This window comes from Rhynchophorus ferrugineus, unplaced genomic scaffold (assembly GCF_030347505.1).
Source record: "Rhynchophorus ferrugineus isolate W39M unplaced genomic scaffold, kcgeb_rfMv2 rfM4, whole genome shotgun sequence".
NCBI classification, from domain to species: Eukaryota; Metazoa; Arthropoda; class Insecta; order Coleoptera; family Curculionidae; genus Rhynchophorus; species Rhynchophorus ferrugineus.
The window spans coordinates 26223469-26244370 of record NW_027472583.1 but is presented as its reverse complement, the minus strand read 5'-3'; the positions used below and the strand labels follow the sequence as shown (position 1 = coordinate 26244370).

The window sequence follows — 20902 nt, the reverse complement described above, 5'->3', positions numbered from 1 at the left end:
ACACTACACACGGCGGAATTAAAACGTCTACTGATTCTTCATCGTATCCTGATGATACCATGATACTTCCGATTGGGAACCTGAAAATTCCAAGTTCCTAACGCAGAGCTTAGGTACGTCATCGTTGTTAACGTAATAGGTCGTCCTCTTAATTGTTTTCTTGAAATCGGTTGATGTTACCGGCGGCCAAGAACGGCGTTTAACATACCCAATGAGTTCTTTTTTTGGGGGCTTCCCAATTGTTTGCATTTTTAATAGATGCTGATTACTAATCAGATAATTTGTTTTGTTTCGTGGTAATTTGTGTAATTTTTATTCAGCACAGCTTCATTTTTTTATATTATGCTCATGCTGTTCGACTTTGTGATAGCAGATTTTAAAACCTCTTTCTATTTTTGTGTATATGGTATTATGTATGAATTATGTATTATGTATTTACGTATATGGTATAACATCGATATTAGGATTTTTAGTATAGTTCTAGACTAGATTTAATTGTATTAAATTCAGAAAAAACGTTTTATACTTTGGCCATGTATATATACTTGGTTTATACTTTGGTATGTCTGTAAAAGCAGGTTTGCCAGGAATTTTCAATATATAGTTCGATCTATTCCTACTACATCCTGAAATGAATTTGAAACTAAAGACGAGATGGAAAAAGAAGCACTCAACAAGTTGCAGCATAGTTTTCTTCAAAAACCAAAATCTTTATTGCTACGTAAGTATGCCATGCAGACAGCGCTCTTGGTTGGTGCAACCCATGAATCGCGAATCCACAATGTGCGCCATGTAGTTCTTGGCTCTTTACGTTATCCTAAACAACGAAGGGGATATGGGATGCACTAAATAAAGTGAGGGGGGGTACATGGATAGATGAGTTAAATTATAACTTATATATTTATTAACTTATAGGAAAAAATACATATAATTCTATACTAATACTTAATACTAATCAAAGTAATCTATAAAACTAATATATTACTAAAAAGTAATATTCACAATCTTAATCAAACTCCATTACTACTACCTAACAGTCAACACCCATACCGAAATATCATGAAATGTGCTATTACACAAAAATAATCGATTATGAAAATACCTCCAATACCGAAATAATATCTTATCTTGAAATATCCCAAAATGACACAGGATGCTATAGAGAAATATCCCGTTCTAAATATATGTTATCTTGAAATTATCCGAACATATGTCCTGAAGCGAAACCCTGTGATATTTTCAGATCACATACTAGAAAGAAAAGAAAAGGCTTACCTTCACTGAAGTTTGACAACTTCAAGGAAGCTTCCTCCGCGGTACTGCTCTCCTTTCGGGTGAGTGTCACCAATCGGCCACCATCGGAACTGAAGCCAAACGTTCCCAGAGACACCTATTCGGATTTGATGGTTTGAATTCTGATACGTTTCATGGCATTTTATAAATTTTGCTATTTACCAGGTAGCAATGTCTAATGTTCCAAAAAATTGTTGAATTCGAAAAAAAAAAGTTGAATATGGTGTTTTTAGATTAGGGAATAAGCAGAAAACCGACGAATCTAAATAAGGATAATAGAGTGGTTTCAGAACTATTTGATGAGTCAACTTTTTGAGGAAAAACACGTGTTGTACAAGAAGGCTCTTTAGAGGCGAATAGCTTCAAGTAATATTAGCTACCGTCCTAATGTTAATTGCTTAGTAATAATAAAGAGGAACTATTAATATTCACGGAATCTAGTATTTTATGTCAATTACGATTAAATTAGTTGACATTTTACGTTATTTGCCAAGGTCGTCCCCTAATTATCACATCCTAATGATCATACGGCTACTTCCGTTTTGAAAAGAGAGGATTTCCACAAGTGAATCAATAATGACGAAACTATATGATTAATACCAATAGTTTGGGAGACAGAATCTGTCCCTGATGATTATTAACATTTTCTGGTATCACTTATAGTATAAAATTATCTGAATGAACTGCTGTGAGTATTGCAGATATTTTTTTATGTTGGAGGTTCTTTTGGTGCCTTATAGATCTTCGGTAAATTTTAATAAAACACATTGAGGATAATCAAAATACTATACAAATTTAATGAAATTTAAAACCTGAAATGAGTGAATCACATATTTTTAAGTTAATTATATTTAGTTAATCACATTTAAATATGAATCGATTTTTATAGATATAAATAAACTATATAGATGAATAAATTTTATAGATATATATTTAAACCCGTAAGTATACGCACAATAAATACATGTAATAAATTGTGAAAATTTAAATTAGGCGTATATTTTGGGACACCCTTTATGATTAGTCATAAAAATATATATTACTCTTATCGTTATATATGTAAACTACCTTAAATTGTATTAGGTTTTTATAAAATATCCAAACAAAAAGAAAATATATTCAGGTGAGCTAAATAAAATTATTTTTATAGTAATAACCCACTCTAATATTATCAAGATATTTCCGAACTAAAAGCCTGAGAAATCCCACAATATCCCGATCCCCAGAAGTTCACACTTAAAACGGACCTGGAAATATATCGTCCTTAAGATTGTTTTCTTAATATTCATCGCTTAGCCGAGTAATAACGATCTAAAAATGGTTCTTTAATTTATCCGTAGGTGGTAGTTTCTGGGTATTCCCTAAGAACTGGGCTTTTCGTTTTAATAATTGTGTGTTAAATGTTGCAATTTTTGTTATAGTTATTTAAATATCACCACTAAAGGTAAAAATAAGGTACAATTTAATAATTATTATATAAATTATATATATTTATTAATTACGTATTTAATTTTTATTGTGTTTTATATACTGTTTATAATTCTGCAATTTCTATTTGATTTATGTTGTCGATGTCTATGCAGGTTCACTCCATCATGTTCTAATGTGGGTTTAGTGCATTTAATTCAATGACACAACTCTCTGGTGAGTAAAGAAATTATTATATTGAATTATATATAACAAGTCAATTGAAAAGTCCCCGGCCTGACACATTGATGGCGCTACTAGAATTAGATCCATATGTTTTTTAGTTAGCACTAACCCTCAAAATATGCGTGTATAAATTTGACAGCTGTCGGGTCATTGGTCGGGAATTATAGCATTCTGAGTCAAGCAACTCTTGTTATTGTGAAAGAAATATATAAAAAGGAATTTCGTGTGTTGATAAAATATTGCTTTTTGAAGGGAAAAATAGAGTTGAAGCAAAAACCAGGGTTGGTGCCGAGTTTTTGGACACTGCCCCAGGAAAATCAACCACCAAGGATTGGTATGCTAAGTTTAGACGTGGTGAAATGAGTACCGAAGACGGTGAACGCAGTGGACGCCCAAAAGTGGTTGTTACCGACAAAATGATTTTGAATGACCGTACATCATATCAGTCACGAGTATTTGGGTATGAGAAAGCTCTGTGCAAAATGTGTGCCGCGCGAGCTCACTATTGGCCTGAAGATGGTTTGAAGATAGCCAGGCGTAAGATACCCGAGTTTTTGCGTCGATATGTGACAATGGATGAAACATGGCTCCATCATTTCACTCCGAAGTCCAATCGACAGTCATCCGAGTAGACTGCACACAATGAACCCGCTTCAAAGCGTGGGAAAACGCAACAGTCGGCTGGCACGGTTGTGGCGTCTGCATTTTGGGATGCGCGTGGAGTAATTTTCATGGACTACCTTGAAAAAGAAAACAATATTGCCAAAAAATGTGTTTGACTATGGTAGGCCGGGGACTTTTCAATCGACTGTTAAATTTCACTAAAATTTATACTTTTAAATAAAATTTAGCACTTAACTTTGTACTTACTTTCCGAAAAAACAACTCTCATCAATCAGTCTCTGATTAAAATTTCTTATGTTTTTTGCATTAATTTTTACGTATCTTTGATGTACTTTTCTAATCTATAAAATAGCTCATTATTGGTTTAAGCTACTTCCTTCAATTGATCATATTATACGTCTGATCATATTTTACTTGAGCAAACGTTATATATTCCTTTCTACTAGCATTCAGCAATCTTCTCAATGTATAATAAATATGTTAAGTTATTTTTAATTACATAATAATATATATAAGATCGCTTAAACCATATAAGTTAGCCTTAACGCTTATGTGACTGAATTGGTATGAACAGGCATACACAAGAGAAATCAGTGTTTTTCTCGTCCATTTTTGTAACTTAACTTATTAATAATTAAGTACTATATATTTTAGCAATTAGAACTCGACTTATAAATAAGTCTGAGTCTGTGATAAGCACGTATTATGAGACACTAATGAAGTAGAAACGCTGCTTTTTAATGATACCATTTCATTAATACTTCTTTCTATTCGGTTCCTCGATAGCAATATACAATAATTAATTACCTATACAATATCCAATAACCTAAACGGTAACAATTTAGTTCTCAAGTCTGCAAAAATGTACACACAAAAGATAATTCGCAACTAAAGCAGAAAAACATTTGAATTAATTTATCGTACATACAGATTAAGCATCCTAACTGAACACCACTATATTTTATAACCGAAATATCAACAATTGAACTATAAGCATTATATTACAAAGCTATTGAACACATCTTAAAGAATTACTGCACACACGAAACTTACGGACAAATCGTTAATTCCATTTGTTGCCGATATTTACTAATGAACTCTAAAAAACTCCAAAATAAACGAATATATGCACTAACGACCATTATTTTAAAATATGTTTAAAAACCTTGCATTCATTTTATCCTTATATTAAGTGTATTAAATAATTAATAAAGATTATTAATTAATAACAGACTCTGTTAAGTTTTGGGTCTTATTTTGTCTAAATGATATTTGTACAAAGGCTTCCATTAAGCTTAAGGTCGATATATTAAACTTAATCAGTAGCATACCATAATGTGAAGGTATATTTAATTAGTACCTTTATCTTCCAAGGCTAATTAACATTTGTTTTAACTTGGTGTGGTGGGTATTTTTTTCATATTTGTACTTAAATAGTTATGGGTAGATGGTATTACTAAGGCTTAGCAGTATTTTTATAATCAATGTCTCAAAAACAAGAATGAAACAACATATCGGTCGAAGGTAAACTGGATAATATCGTTGCAATATAAGTTTGAAATATAGACCGAAAATTGAAATGAAAATAATCGTTTAATTACATTAATGATAAAATTAATAAGGCTATATATAATATATTTTTGCATACTTAATACCATATTTTTTATTCCTTAATGCGTTTTTTTAATGAAATGGGTTCGACGAAATTAATCAAGCGAATTTGTTGAATGAACATTTGTCCTTATTATACTGGTCCAGATCCATTATTCGTAGGAAATAAAAACATTTGCTTGAATTAAAAGATGAATATGGGTAGAAAATATGTATATAAAAGAATCACTAGCTCAAGGTTGAGCATTTAGTTCAATATAAAAGTTTTTTAAAAATTATTAAGTAATATTGTTTAAATGTTATTTGGTTTATGTTTAAAGTTTGGTAGGTTGCAAGAAAAGTTCAGATAAAAAATATTATAAATAGTGTAAGATCATAGAAAGTTAAAACGTTTAGCATTTTATGTAATAATAATATAAAACGACGTATGAGAAAATTGTACCCTGAAATAGATTGAAACAAATTAAAATAAAGAAGAATCGTTTGTTACCTCTGTCCACAAGAGGATAATTTTATTCCACTGTTTTACCAATGATTTATTTCACTCTTCATTTCATTTCTCATTATACAAATATTGACTGAATTAAGATTTTTTAGGAATTTTAAAATTGAAAAATACAAAATAAACACAGGAAAAATGTATATGTATATAAAATGAAATTATAGCAAGCAAATATTGTAAGTAGTGAATATATTTTTGTAGTTTTGTAAATCTATCAAGTTCATAACATAAATAATTAGGGATGATATTTAACGTATTAACATACCTTTAAACAAAATTAAGATTTTACTATTATTTAAGTATTGAACATATTTGAATTTTTGTAAATGCATTTATTCTTTGATATTTTTTTATGCATGATTCAAATACATATTAATTAGATTATAATGAAGGTGAAATTTATCAATTTTATGGGATTTTCACTCTTAATCTCGATAAACTATATACTTTCACTTAATTCTAAATTGAATTGACAAATGTTTCATCATGGTATGGTTTTGAGACTTTTGCTGATAAGTTTAACAAACGTATTTAACTCATAATTATATTAATTAAGAGGCGTTAATTGATATTTGATCTGACCATGTCTAATTACTTAAACTGTCACATAGTTCGTATAATATATCTATCTATATTAATAATCATATAATAATAATTATATATATAATTAGTCACTTCATAGTTGGTCGGCTTGGTGGCGCAGTGATAAAGGCTTACTGTTGCGATAGCCGCGGGTTCGAATCATGCTGGGGCATGGCCGTAAATTTATGTTTAAAATTTCTGATTGTCCTAGGCAAGACTGTAAAATCCGACAAGGAAAATGATCCCAGACCCGCCAGTAAACAGGCTAGGTAATACCGGATGCCTTTAGGGATGATTTCTAAAGTTGGTCACTCGCCAGTCGGTAGGCTTAATGCTGAGGACCGTGAATATATATATATATATATATATATATAGCAATTTTTCCGATTTTTCCGATCCAGTCTACAATATTTATTTGACGATATCGATGTGTATTCTTGTTCATCTCCAAGTTAGATTCTACTATTCAGCTTATTCTCCATAGTTAGCTCCCTCTGGCGCCTAGTTTATTTGACATCTAACTAAATTATTCCATGAAAAATTATTTTCACCAAATGAAAACTCTAACGATGTTCGCATGCTGGTTCCTGCGTATCGAATACACAAATAGAGGATAGATTAGGACAAAGGAAACATTCTAAACATACTTTTCTCTATATTATACACAATAGAAATGGCAACAAAACACAAGAAACTAACATGCTATATAATTTTAATAATTTATTACATTTAAATTTACACAGTACTTATTCTACGATAGACACTTCGGGCTTAACATCTATGTCTATGTTTTTAATATAACCTAGTTGTACTTATAACTTCACTGAATCAATTGATAAAACCGCTTGAGTTCTCTTTAATCTTCTAAGCCATCATCATCGAGGATTTGGAGAACTTTAACATTGATGTGCCGATGGAGACTCTGGTCATGTGTTTAGGCATAGTCCTTTATAACGTTATCGACAGTTTGAACCTTCAGGTCTTTGTGCAGATTATCATTACGAATGTACAATGGCGCATCCACAATACCTCGCAGTACCTTGTTTTTGAATCTTTGTATAATATTTCTATTACCTTAACTGGTACAACACCAGAGTTGAACACCATAAGTCCACAATGGTTTCAATAGTGTTGGTAAAGCAAAATGTTATTATATACTGACAAGATGAATATCCACCTAATAACAAGTGCATTTTTTTCAGCTTGAGTTTTAATTCTTTTATTTGAACATTTGGCTTCCACCTGAGGCTAGATTTCCATACGGAACTACTTGCTGATTTATATGTATTGGTTTATGCTTGATTTTTTTGTTGGTGAAATCAATATGCTGATATATTTTTATTTATTTTAATGCGCTATTTTTGGGCCCAGCATTGTGTTTCAGGGATAGCTGTTTGTAATTTTTAGGTTGATTCAATGTTATTACCTCCAATGGCTAAGATTGCAGTGTTATCAGCAAATGTAGCAATAAAATTTTCAATGAATGTTGGCCGATCTCGACTGTACAGGAGATAAAGGACTGGTTCAAATATACTTCCCTCTAGCAGTTCTGCTTGTATTTTCCTCAAGTTAAAGAAGACATCTTTTTGTTTGACTCTTCTTGTTTCTCTGTTGGGACAAGCATTTTAATTTCATGCATTAAATTTTCATGTCAAACTTTCTTGTCGAGAGCTTGAGCAACAACTAAAAATACAACATCCTTTGCAGTGTTTGGTAGCTCGATATAGCGAATTTACTCATAATGTCATTTTTTATTTGCTTAATTTCATGTCTCAGATAGGTTATTCAGGTAAATTTTATCTTGCTCAGTCCTCAAATAATGCCATTTCTTCTTGGCTCTTCTTTGTTCTGATATTACACGCCTTATAAATGAAATGAACCAATTGCGCATTCGTTGAGTGATTGAATTATTGATTCATGCGATTCAAACTAACTAATTAAAGTGCTCGGAAAGGCGATTTAAATTTCATCTGAATTGTGGACGCTGCGAAATAATTCTCCAAAGTCTTGTATTAAATTACATGTCTATTTACTATATGACTAAAGTTTGCGTCGCCATTGTTCGTTTGAAAGAAAGTATTTGGCACTAAACGGTAGGCCATCATGAATTTTACCTGCCGGCTAGTCGGTGGTTTGCATTTGGTCAATATTTTAAAAATAAATTCTATTCTCCAAGTAAAATACATTCCAGAAAATGCGCACTTTAATGCACTGTAATAAAAGATTTTTAAAGCTGTGTATAGGGATGCCGAAAAATATTGGCACATGAATGTTTTGCCCGATATATCAACAGATCGATAATTTTTTGGGTTAGTAATTTTTATATTTTTTTCAAGGAGGTATTGATAACTGTAAAAAACAGTATCGAACTTTTATGTGCTAAATAAAATATACATATGAAAAACCTCGAGTTTTTCAAAGGAAAGTATCGTGTGTGATTTGGTATTATCGATATTTTAATTTTAAATTAATTTTAGAAATTATCGATAACTTATGGAAGGCCCAAAAAACTATTTCGGCTGTAATTTGATTTACTACAAATTTTTAAAAATTACAAGTTACATATTGCAAATTACATTAATACTAACTAATGGGGTCAATTGTATAAGTAAAGATAAAGTGAAGTAATTAGTTATATTAACTTTGATTGACAAGTCGGAAATATATATTGCATTCTAAACATAAAGTGATATAAAAGCATCATTAACTTAAGGTCGTCCATTCAACACCGCCTATCAGTTACAAACATTAATTGGTCTAATACAAGTGTTCTAATTAGTTTGCCGAATGATTTGTCGGAGAATAAATCGGATTCTTTCACATAAGAATCACCGCGGTATTTATTCTATCCAATGACCATGCAAAAATTACGACATCTATGTGTCCAAGCAGCCGAGCGGCCTACTGATATGACGTCACGTTCTAGAGCGTCACGCCACTGGTAAAAGCGTAGGTTCGTAAGGAAAATCCGTCTTAGAACGAAATGAACAAATTAACTACGACGACACCAACTACACGTACATGGTGAATGTTGCTTTAAAAATAAACTGGCATTTGATGAAAGAAAAATTGTTACTTTGACCTTGTCTACCGGTATGACCTAGACGAGGATTTCGGCTGGTACCGTGTTACAACATCGTTTGATTTTTCGCTTGGAAATGTCATGTGTGAGACGAATTATTCATAACTAGTCGCCAAAGCATCGTTCGGCCGGTTCTAATTACGATGATCACATACTTTTGTGAGAAACTAATAAATTAAAAAACGACAAGAACCAAACAAAATTATCGTTTGTTGTTTGGCAACAAAGTATGTTAGAGAAATTAGTAAATGGTAGACATATTTGATTTGAAACAGATGTTATATAACATTTTTGTTATTATGAAATGTGTAGTATAAAATTAGGACAGAGGATTAAAATAAATATTACATGTATGATAGGTGATTTTTTTCATACTATCAAAGCTTAACTCTGTAAGGATCTGGCGTCTAGCTGTTTTCTTGAATTTGGTAATTTCTTAAAACTACTCTTTTTGAGACGGTTGATATGATATTTTAAATTCAACTGAATAGATTTGGTTCTTTAAGGTAAATTAGATGACTCGGTGAATGGAGGTAAAACAAAATAAAACAGTGGTGTTTACATTATGTGACCTTTAGTTATTGAAGTAATATAAAAATGTAGAAAATACAAAATAGATAAAACGGATGCCAGCGGTGTTACCTGGAGACGAGACTTGGGCAGTCGATGGTCGCACGACTAAACCATACAATGGTCGAGTACTTAATGAATGGAAATACCCTTCAATAACATCCCAGATAAACGTCTCGGGGTTACCAGCTATTCGTTCTATATTCGGCTGTATATTTATCTTTTAATATATGTTCGTCGATTTCTCCGTCATTTGTGAGCCTATTTTCAAAATTTCTTTTTAATTCGCAAAAGTGCACCTCCGAGGTGGCCCATTGGAACCAAATCAGGATATCTTGTGGGGAAAGGGGAAAATTGAGAACTACACGTATTTTATATTCTACTATATACACAGAATTTAGCTTAATACTTACCTAAACCTCTTTATCTTTTTACAATATTATTTTAACTACTACCAGTTGATCACTTTGAAGTCGGTGCCGAGCACAAAAAATACAAAAATAATAATATAATTTTGTGATATATACAAAAAATTAATTTACCAACAAAACAAACTTAAATTATTATAACTGTTTGGTTTGTTGGATTAACTGTTTATTTTCACTTAGTTATTACAACGATTATTATGTACATATTTTATTTTAAAATATTTTTTGTGTTAAAAATCTAAGTTTGATTATTCCTTAAATTTTAGTGCGTTCCTTATTTATTTTTTGAAGTAGGTTAAATTATATTGCTAAACATATTTTGTAGTATACTATTTTAAAAATTGTTCTTTGCAGAACTAACATAAAACACATATCGTTCGAGGAAACTCGGAATCACCGAACATAACTGAACATAATTGGTTATTAGAAAACTTAAAACGGTAAACGGTAAACGGTAAAAGAAAAACGGTATCTGCAAAATATCGAAACCGTCTTAAGGGTAATTTGTTTTTTTTTTAAATATAGCTTTCTATTTGGAACATTTGTGTATATTGGGAATATTGAAATAATGATGAGAAACTAAAATGGCATGTTGTCGTCTCTAACCGTTGCGGGATCTGTCATTCTTGCAGACACCTAGTAACAGAAACAATTGCCATAAATGGGAATATGTTAGGTTCTCTTTCCTCGGCCAGATGTTATATTTTCCCAAGTCTAAGAGACGTTGGAATTTCATAATAGTTCATTTTTGTGAAGACGTGATGCTAAGAGTAATACACAATTTTTTTTATTGTTAATTTTATTCTTACTGTATTTTGTCCCACCCAACATGAGTTTCATCAAATCGTGAGTTTGTTCACAGATTATTCCAGTTTGTCTATTTAATTTCATTCTATTCTATATACATATATATATATATATATATATATATATATATATATATATATATATATATATATATATATATATATATATACATATACAATATCAAAAATCAAGTCAAAACAAATTTATGTTTTGTTTTAGTTTATACAATCTCAGTACTTCCCTATATTAAGTATTATGTTTTTCTTTTGGTTTCAGATCACTTGGATTAGTAATAGGAGAACTTATTACAACTAGGAGGGTTCAGACAGTTTAGTGTTAATGACGTTGCCTAATTATGTTGATACCCCCAATTTATAAGCCTGTATCTTTTTGGGATTTTTAATATTTTAATTTTTTTCTTTTATGCATTATTTAGCACTAATTAATAGTTAAAAATAGATACTAAAAATATTGGTTTTTATGGACGTAACGGACAATGGGATCAAAAAATGAGAAACATGCGAGATAACTTGTTACCAGAATTAGTGGGTCCATTTAAAGAGAAGTTAAAAAATTAATAAATAAATTTGTTATGCACTCACTTCTTGTTAGCTGAAACTAAAATTAATGTGCAGTGCGTACCAGGGAAAAGTCAAATGCAAACGTTAGATACACCGTCACCATAGTCGGCAACTATTGTTATCAGTGGCGGGTAGGGTATGTTTGTTTCAAATTATTATTATAACATAATAATATAATATCTATAACGTCAGTGATTGACTTTGGCATCGGCTTCGGCGTTATAAGAATAGTTATAATTACAACAGAATTATAGTTCCAATAAAATGAAAAAAATTATGGCAGAAAACTATAATACTCAATGAATAAATTGATCATATTAATGCATGTTTTAAGTGCGTGAGTTGGGCAAAATAAAATTCAACGAACCTCTAGTCAGTAAACCTATTTAGTGTGAGTTCAAGACAGAACTGTTATGAAACAGTGGTAATCCTTGCACATACACAAATCTTTCACATACTTATTACATAAATACCACATCTGCCAATAACAGTTGATACTCATGGTCCAAGAATGTTGCCTTTGAATTTGTTTATTGGTATTTTTTGATGTATTTTAAAGTTGGTAAAATCCTTTTTACCAACAATGGTTTATCTGGGGTGGACCTAACATTGGCTCCGAACGACGATCTTAGGCATAAATCCTACCAACTGGCCAGTGACCAATTTAGATACCCAGAAGACATCCGGTCTTACCCAGTCTGGTTACTGACGTGACTGGGACGGTTATACCTTGTCGAATTTTCCGCTGTTGTCTATAAAACCATTTACAATTCAAATCACAAACATAAAGTGCATTTATGCCCCAGCAGGATTCGAACCCGCGACTACAACAACAATAGTTACCCTGCGCCATCAAACTTTATTGGTCTTTGCTTTCTTTAATTTAATGTATTTTTGTTTTTGAAACGTTATTATAAGGAACTTTTATTTAATAAGACCACCATTTAATCTTATGAGATTTAAAATAGATAATATAATTTATTATTTCAACGTTCTATAACCTTTTCGTGGAGATTTTAAGGTAGATTGCAACGAGTGCAATATTCTATTTAATTTGGAAAACTTTCAAGATGAAGAAATGTATACAAATTAAGTATTATAAAAAAACGTGCTTTTAAATTCGTGTTAACTTATTGTTTCATATGATTAATAACCAAAGGTGATAAAGGAAAATAATATCTCCTTAAAATATATTTTCATTTTTAATTTACTTATGTTATCCCTAATATAAAATTTGAGAAGTACATTTTTAACTATTTAATTTTCACATAAGTGCATATACCAGTACATTATATTCATATTACCTTATTAGATACTTAAGCTAAAATAATATTAACTTTTCACAAACTAAATACCGTATCTTTAGAAATGGCGTGTACACTGTATCATAGTTTAATTTTCAGAATTCCATAATTTCATAGGTGAAAAATCTACCAATGGATTCGATGCAATATTGGGTTTTTTTCGTTTACCTGTACCGTCCCCTAATTATTGGAATTATTCCATAAAGCATTTGGTTTCCCAGCAGTTAACTTATCATTAATTCTTAATATTTCTAAATACCGGCTAGGTTCAATAATACCTTCGTGTCACTTTTCCGTAATGTTAATTTTTTTCTTTTGTGGCAGTGCTCGTTTTGAGAGTAATAGTTTGTTTTAGTGTACATAGGATCTTTTATCAAATCACGTTAATTATTAAGGTAAATTTAAATATTGATATTTTTTTAAATAAGGTTGGAGTATAATATGACACTAGATACATTTTGTTTTTATTTGGCTCACATTACTGTTGATTGGTATGAATTGGAAATATTGAAAGGCTGTAGCTGACTGACATCTGTACGTTTTTGGTAAAAAATAGTGGGTATTGTTTCATTTTATTTACAACAGAGAGTACTTGATGTATTCCTAAAATGTATATATTCTTGCCTGTAAATCATATTGACTATGGTTATGTATAATCTGTACACGACGATGTCTTAGTTATGCCATTCCACACAATCACTCAGGTTTAATTAAGGAAAACTATTCTTTTCTCAGAGGTAATATACATTTTTCAACTTTTTGAACCGTCTTAATATCACCGGTTGGGTTGGCTGTTCCGTTATGTATATTGGATGGTTGTACTTATTCGGGTATTCTTTTTTCTTCAAGTATGCAGTAATTGATCCACGTTTGATTCATTAGCTCATGTCGTCTAAAATAATCAATTTTATTTCGTCTGAATAACTTCAAATGCAAGACGCATTTGGAAAAAAAACTATATTTAAGGTAGTATCATGTAGTAGTAAAAAAATTATCATGTAAAATTATAGACTGTTCGATAACTTGAAGGTGTTACTTATCATACTAAACGACACTTTAATGCACTACTACGTTTAAATATGTCTTGTATATTACGTTTTCTTCAATAACTGCCGACTTTTGAGCTTAGGTTTAACATACTGGCCAATAGTAGTTTTTATTTAACTTGCACAATATTTTTCTATAATAAAAATGAGAAGTTTGTTTAACCATACGGCTACACGTACTATGAAAAAGCGGATAAATAATTAACTCATATGTTTAATACATTAGTTTCTATATATTATATCTATAAAATTATCTCTGTCAAGATCTTCAATACTATTTTGTTTTATTTCATCATTTTTGCGCTACATTAGTTCATAAAAGTCAAGGGCGATTTGATCCGGTTTGAATCACATGTGAAATATTTCTCTTTCCGCTGAGACTGTAGTGAAGCTATTTTCGTATCATCCTTTCACAAGGCTGCCATCGATCATAGTGAAATGTTGCCTTAATTATCCGAATAATGTTGTAATATTTCGTTATTTATTGAATAACATTAATTATTTGGCTATGTAGTTGTTAATTTGTTCTTTATATTCATTAAGCTCGACGTCAGACGTTATAGATTAATTCTTGTATTAATTGGATTATTCGTAAATTATACCTGCTCTTCGTATAGAAACGAAGGTGAAGATTCCTTTAAATTTCAACAAACTTTAGATAATACAGATTCTTAATTATACAAGTTTGTATTTGCTAAGTTACTTATTTATGTATATATAAAAGTATATATTTATGCATGTACGATGGGGCCACCTATGGGTTATAAATGCTACTAGTTGAGGTACACATTATGCTACTTGGTATATGTAGTCATCAGTTAATTTTTATTGGGTTTGTTATAGAATATATTATTTGTAAATATAACTAATGTTCTTATTTTAATTTTACCAACAATATTCGTATATTAACTTTTAATTTTCTAATTAAAAATTTTTTCTAATTGCAAATTTTACAGTTTTTAATTTAGTGTGTGTTCGCTTTCGGCTTAGGTTTTCTATGTCAGATTTAAACAGTTGAAACTAATCATTAATCTACTTACCTAAGTAAACTTTACCTTTACCATCATAGCAGTTCTATGCCCTAGAAGCAGGTTTCATAAAATTAGAACGGCAAAAAGTATATATATATATATATATATATATATATATATATATATATATATATATATATATATATTGGGAAACTCGAAATTTTTTTACACGAAAAAATAAGTATCACGTAAACGTATCACGAGTAAATACAACATGAAATGTTACTTGCCATCGCAGACGCCCCATATTTTGTGACTAACAACAATTAAGTGCAATATCTTCCTGGAAACCATAACGAGTGTGATCTAAAATCATAGAGTAATAGAGAGAAAACTCAATGGGGGTCTCTGGCGAAAAGTTTTGCTTTGCTCAACATTCAGACGGGGCTATATCGGCTATTCAAGTAATTTGATTGGCCTATTAAATGGTTACTTTTTTATAAGTTTGTCACCCAGGTGCGGCACCTGACAGCCCCGACGTCACGTTTAATTGACCTATAAAATTTTAATAAAAAGCAATTAAATTTCTGAAATAAATTTATCAAATAAAATTCAATGAATAAAGTAAGTATAACCTGTAAAAAGAAATATGTCTATAAAATATAAATATTATATATATATATATATATATATATATAATCCTAAACAAAGTACTCTTCAGTCTATTCCCTAATAAGGTCCCTAATAATAGTCTAACCTAACTGATGCGGTATTTGTAAAACCACGAAAATTAATCCAAAGTTCTAGCATATATCCTATATTCATTAATATTAATTTTCTAATCATATTTTAATATTTTTAGATATAATATTTAGGACAATGGACCCCTTGCTGGAAATAAGAAAGTTGCCGCCTAGCGTAACCACCCATCTAAGTTACCTTCTAGATTACGGAAGTCAATGGAAACACCTGATGGCTATTATTCCTAAGAAGTTATCAATCCATGGTTTCGTAAGCGCTATCTCGGAAATAAATCCTGTAAAATATTCTGTCGAAGATATACAGTAATTTGCACAGAAAACTGTTTTAAATTTACTATTAATTTTAATATGTTTATAGGACTATTGATCAAGGTGCACGTCAGTACAATAAATCTCCTACTTTAATCCTGTTAGATGAATGGGGAACTTCCGGTAGACCTCGAGCTAACCTTGGACATCTACTACATCTCTTAACCAAAGCAAACTTATACAGAGCGGCGGATTATGTTTCAGTGGAATTGTTGAAACAACCTCCGATATCTCGACCAGAGAGCGGACCTGCATCGACGGTTAAACTCTTATCCGATGACCTAGTATCTCAAGATGGCACCGAGATCGACACGGAACATGTACCTCTCCCCAATAAAGTAAAACATTTGTTGAAACAGGTTCAAAATGTTGATGTGAATCAAAACGAGATCGCTGTATCGTGTGATTTACTGACTAAACCTGAAAATAAAAGTCTGGAATCCTTGTTGGAACAGATTGACTATCCCTTTAGTGATTCAGATGTGTCATTCTCTGTCAACGATGCAGTTAGGTCAGATATCACCACTTCCCGTATTGAATCTATTGCTGACACTTGCGAGTATAGCAATATACGAGAGGACGCTGTCGAAAATCTGGAATCGGCATCGACAAAAGGTATTTACAACGACAAAAATTTTATTAACAATATATACTGATGAAAATACTAAATTTTATTATAAATAAAAGTTGATTAACCTAGCCTACTTGTTAAACTTGATTGTTTTGACATTTCTCTACAAAATATCTCTATAAAATAACATCTTTAAATTTAGTATTACTAAGTTATTCAATATATATGAACGTTAATCATGGAAGGCATATTCGACATTTATAGCTTTCGTAATTAAGAGATCTCCTGCCAAAGTCAGTCAAACACTTTTATAAACTTATAATGTTGTTACTCCGTTATATTCCAATTGTGGATTTAGTTGCAATGATTTAAATGCATTTAAATTTAAATTTAAATGGATAATAATTTCATGATAAAAAATAGGTAAGTAATCGTAAGATTTATTGGACGATACTCTATTTGAAGCTCTTAAAGAATTTCAGACAGCTTAGTGTATTAATTACAATATATATTATGTATTAATATAATACTTAGGCAATTAGACGTGTAAAAAGTTGTGGTTTAGTCCAGAAGAGCTATCCAGATGGACATGGAAGCGGTATATTATTGTTCACAAAGTGCATATGATGGGGTTAACAAGGTGTAGTATATCACGAACTGCTAAAATAGAGTGAAATTGTTATTGCAGATGTTTAGCGACATCAATTTAACAAATTGAACTACATATTATCGCTAAAAATTGAACCACATATTGCAAGAATGTGAAGTTCTGCTTCAACCAACGTACTCTCGAGATCTAGCACCTTCTGATTGAAATTTGTTCAGAATAATGCAGCATGGATTGGCAGGCACATTATTTCAAAATGCTCAAAAAGTTATTCGATCACTGTTCAACTAGCAAATGGGAAAATATATTATGCCCGTTCTTCCTAATTAGAGTTCGATTTAGATCAAAAATTTATCAGAATAAATACAAGTCATATCAGTTATATAGTTATAAATAATAATAATAATACCACATTATTAGTCTGAACAAATGATTAAAGTTTTTTAAAAGGTGACATTATCAGCCCCCTTTGTTTATATTACTGTGATAAATAAGGAATCATTTGAGAGAAGCTGTTTGAAATAGCATGATTCATGGTTCTATATTGTTCCAATTTCATATTGTATCATCTCAAGCGCCTTATTGGACCGATTTTGCTACGTCCCACATCTCGTAATTTCCTAAGTTGTTACCACAAATGAATTATTATTAATTAAATAATATTTTTGCCTTTTAATTTAAAAGTTTTACAATTTTTTATTACAGTTATACTATCAAATGTAATTGATTTAAATAATTTAGCATGTTTTGAATAATTTTAATTTATTTTCAGGTACAAAACCTAGAAATGATGCTGTTCCGCATCTATCAATGTTGCTCGCTATGCCCGCAATGGTAAAAGTTAATAGGAGTGCAGATGAAGCAAAATCTCCAAAAATATTAAATACTAGCAATTATTCTTTTATAAACAACATCGCATTAGATCAAAACGATCAAAATACGTTAGGTATCAGCGATAGCCTTATCCATTTTCCTGCTTTTAGCCAAATTATGACTGAATCTAGCATAGATAATAAATAAGTTCAAAATTCATTTGCAATTGTTATTAAATATTTATCAAAACTAAGTAAGGTAAAGTACAAATATGTTCTTAAATAATAAACTTAACTAATATCACTCTGGTCTTGCAACATACATATATTCCTTGATTATTTTATATATGTTATAAAATATATATTATTAGATATTACAGTCTGCCCATGTTTATATTATTTTATTAATTATTATATTTTTAATCATAAGTTACAATCTGTGACAAGAAACTATTTTCCCTAACTTTTTCTCTTTTAAAGTTATATTTTATAAGTTGTATTTGGTCGTCATATATAGTTATTTAGAGCTAGAAACATATTGTAAACTGATAGATCAGATCGTAAACAACAATATTTTAGTAACAATTAGTTACCATTAAAACTGCTATATTTTTAACTGAGAGAAAATAGACTAAAACCGATAGTATTGTAACACAACTAAAACGTAGTAGATTAATATTTCATTAATGATTCGTCATTAAAATCATTCATATATACACATATTAATTTTTACAATTTTGTTGTATATATCATTACAATTGTTGCAATTCATTGTTAGTATTATTATTTGATTGATAAATGTTGAAATCATAAATGAATTTTTTATTTCCAACCTTTATCTGAAATGAGATCTAATAGTTATTCGGTACGACTTAATTTGTATATATTTTTCACTAATTTTATTAAAAAAGATCATAATTAACCTCTCAAATTACAAATATTTTTCATTATTTTCTATGACCCTGTGCCATCTCCTGCTGTCAATTATATTTATTAACGATTTTACATATATCATTCACAGCTTTACGCACAAATATGCCACTTGAAAATTGAGAAGGCGACTATTTTTTTAAAACCATTCTACAATATTCTAATGCATTTCATATCATCTAAAAAATATATCGATTCTGAAAAATCATTAGTTTCAAGAGAAAAAGACTTTTTTCTGTTTTAAGATCTAAATTCCCATTAAAATTTTTGCCGGCGTCATATGATGTAATAATACAGTTATTAAAGAATGAATTATTTAACCAACAATTATTATTTGGCTTATGAATTATGAATTACAAAGCATGTAAATGGGGGTGTAAAAGATCACATCGAACAAATGAACTTGTGCATCCTAGTATTGTTGAAAAAATATCGATATATCTATAAAATCGATAAAACCAAACAAATAGGTAAAAAATATCTCAGAAACAGTATTTTTTTAACAAACCGATATATTTGCCAAACCAATAACCTTATTTTGGTTGTCGGGTTAGTAAATCGGATATATCGACATGTTTTGCTGCTTCCTATGCTCCTATAGCCTCTCACTGAACGAATACTGGCGTAATTTGCCCTGCTTGAAGCTCAAGTTATCATAGCGAATAACCGCTTGGTAATATTTCTATTGCATAAATTATTAATTATGACCTAATATGAAAAAAATCCTAGACTAGTCTACATTAGATAATTACAATATTTTTGGGATTGTTTATTGCTATCAACATCACATTTTATCATGTAACACTATTATTTGCTTCTTTATTCAAGTTAATTCACTCAGTTTTGTTCAATCGTTCATTGTGGCGTTTCCCAGTTACCAGCATTCAGTTTCTAGAACTTCATAAAAAATAGTCCTTCATCTTCAATCGGATTTACGGGAGAACGTCTTTGATGTGGATGACTTTTGAATTTTTTTTATTGTAACCGTTGTTTTTTATCAATATGTCGTCCATATTTAATCTAAAATAGGATAAATTAAAAAGTATTTTAAATAATTTCAATTCGCCATAATGTCAAGATAATGTCCTGTGGTCGAAATTCTACCGCAATGTATTAAATACGTAATTAGTTTTTCTCATAATAGAGTAAAAGGGCTAATTTAAAAAATTAAAATATATAGGAACTCGAATATATAGATCTCCAGAACTAACACTCACTAACATCTTTTAAATTGCATTTAATTAAATCTATTTTCCATTAACTTTCAATAATCAACAAAGTATTAATTAGTGTAAATTACTGCGCCACTAAACATTATAACCTGTTAGTATCATAAGTTTAGACTATTTTCAGAACCGAATTTCAACGCATTAAATATAAGTTATACATGACATTTCTTTACTTTTATGTTATAAACATAAGAATGGAATAATAAATGAAGTGATATATGTTTGTACATTAAAACAAAGAATATATCAATAAAACAATTTTGAAATTGATATTTGATGTTGATGTATATTACAACGAACATAATTAGGTAATTGATTTTCTACAGTTTCGAAATGTATATTAAGGGAATGTATTTACAATCATTAAATTAACTATTAATTTTCCAAAACTTAGGTCTATAAAGTATATAATCAAAATAATTGATGCAAGATCCAAAGAATAACATGTCATATAGTCACATATCTTATTGCATTAATCATTAAACCAGTTAATATTTCCTAATTCTTTATAATTTTTTTGTAATTTTTAAATTTCTTCTATTGTCGTATATGTTTGACTTATGTAAATTATGTAGTTAGTTTCATTTTAAATCCTGCATATTTTTAATACTTCATTTATAATATGTATT

At 30.0% G+C, this 20902-nt stretch overlaps 1 protein-coding gene across 1 annotated transcript; it reads left to right on the top strand.

Annotated features, from left to right (window-relative positions):
• The first annotated feature begins 13266 nt into the window (after window positions 1-13266).
• On the top strand, window positions 13267-18427 carry LOC143194729 (protein Tube). The gene is made up of 4 exons (XM_076401381.1): window positions 13267-13432; window positions 15917-16118; window positions 16174-16739; window positions 18075-18427. Exons 2-4 carry the CDS (start codon window positions 15934-15936, stop codon window positions 18320-18322), a joined length of 999 nt encoding a protein of 332 aa, XP_076257496.1. The 5' UTR covers window positions 13267-13432; window positions 15917-15933; the 3' UTR covers window positions 18323-18427.
• Window positions 18428-20902: the final 2475 nt, after the last annotated feature.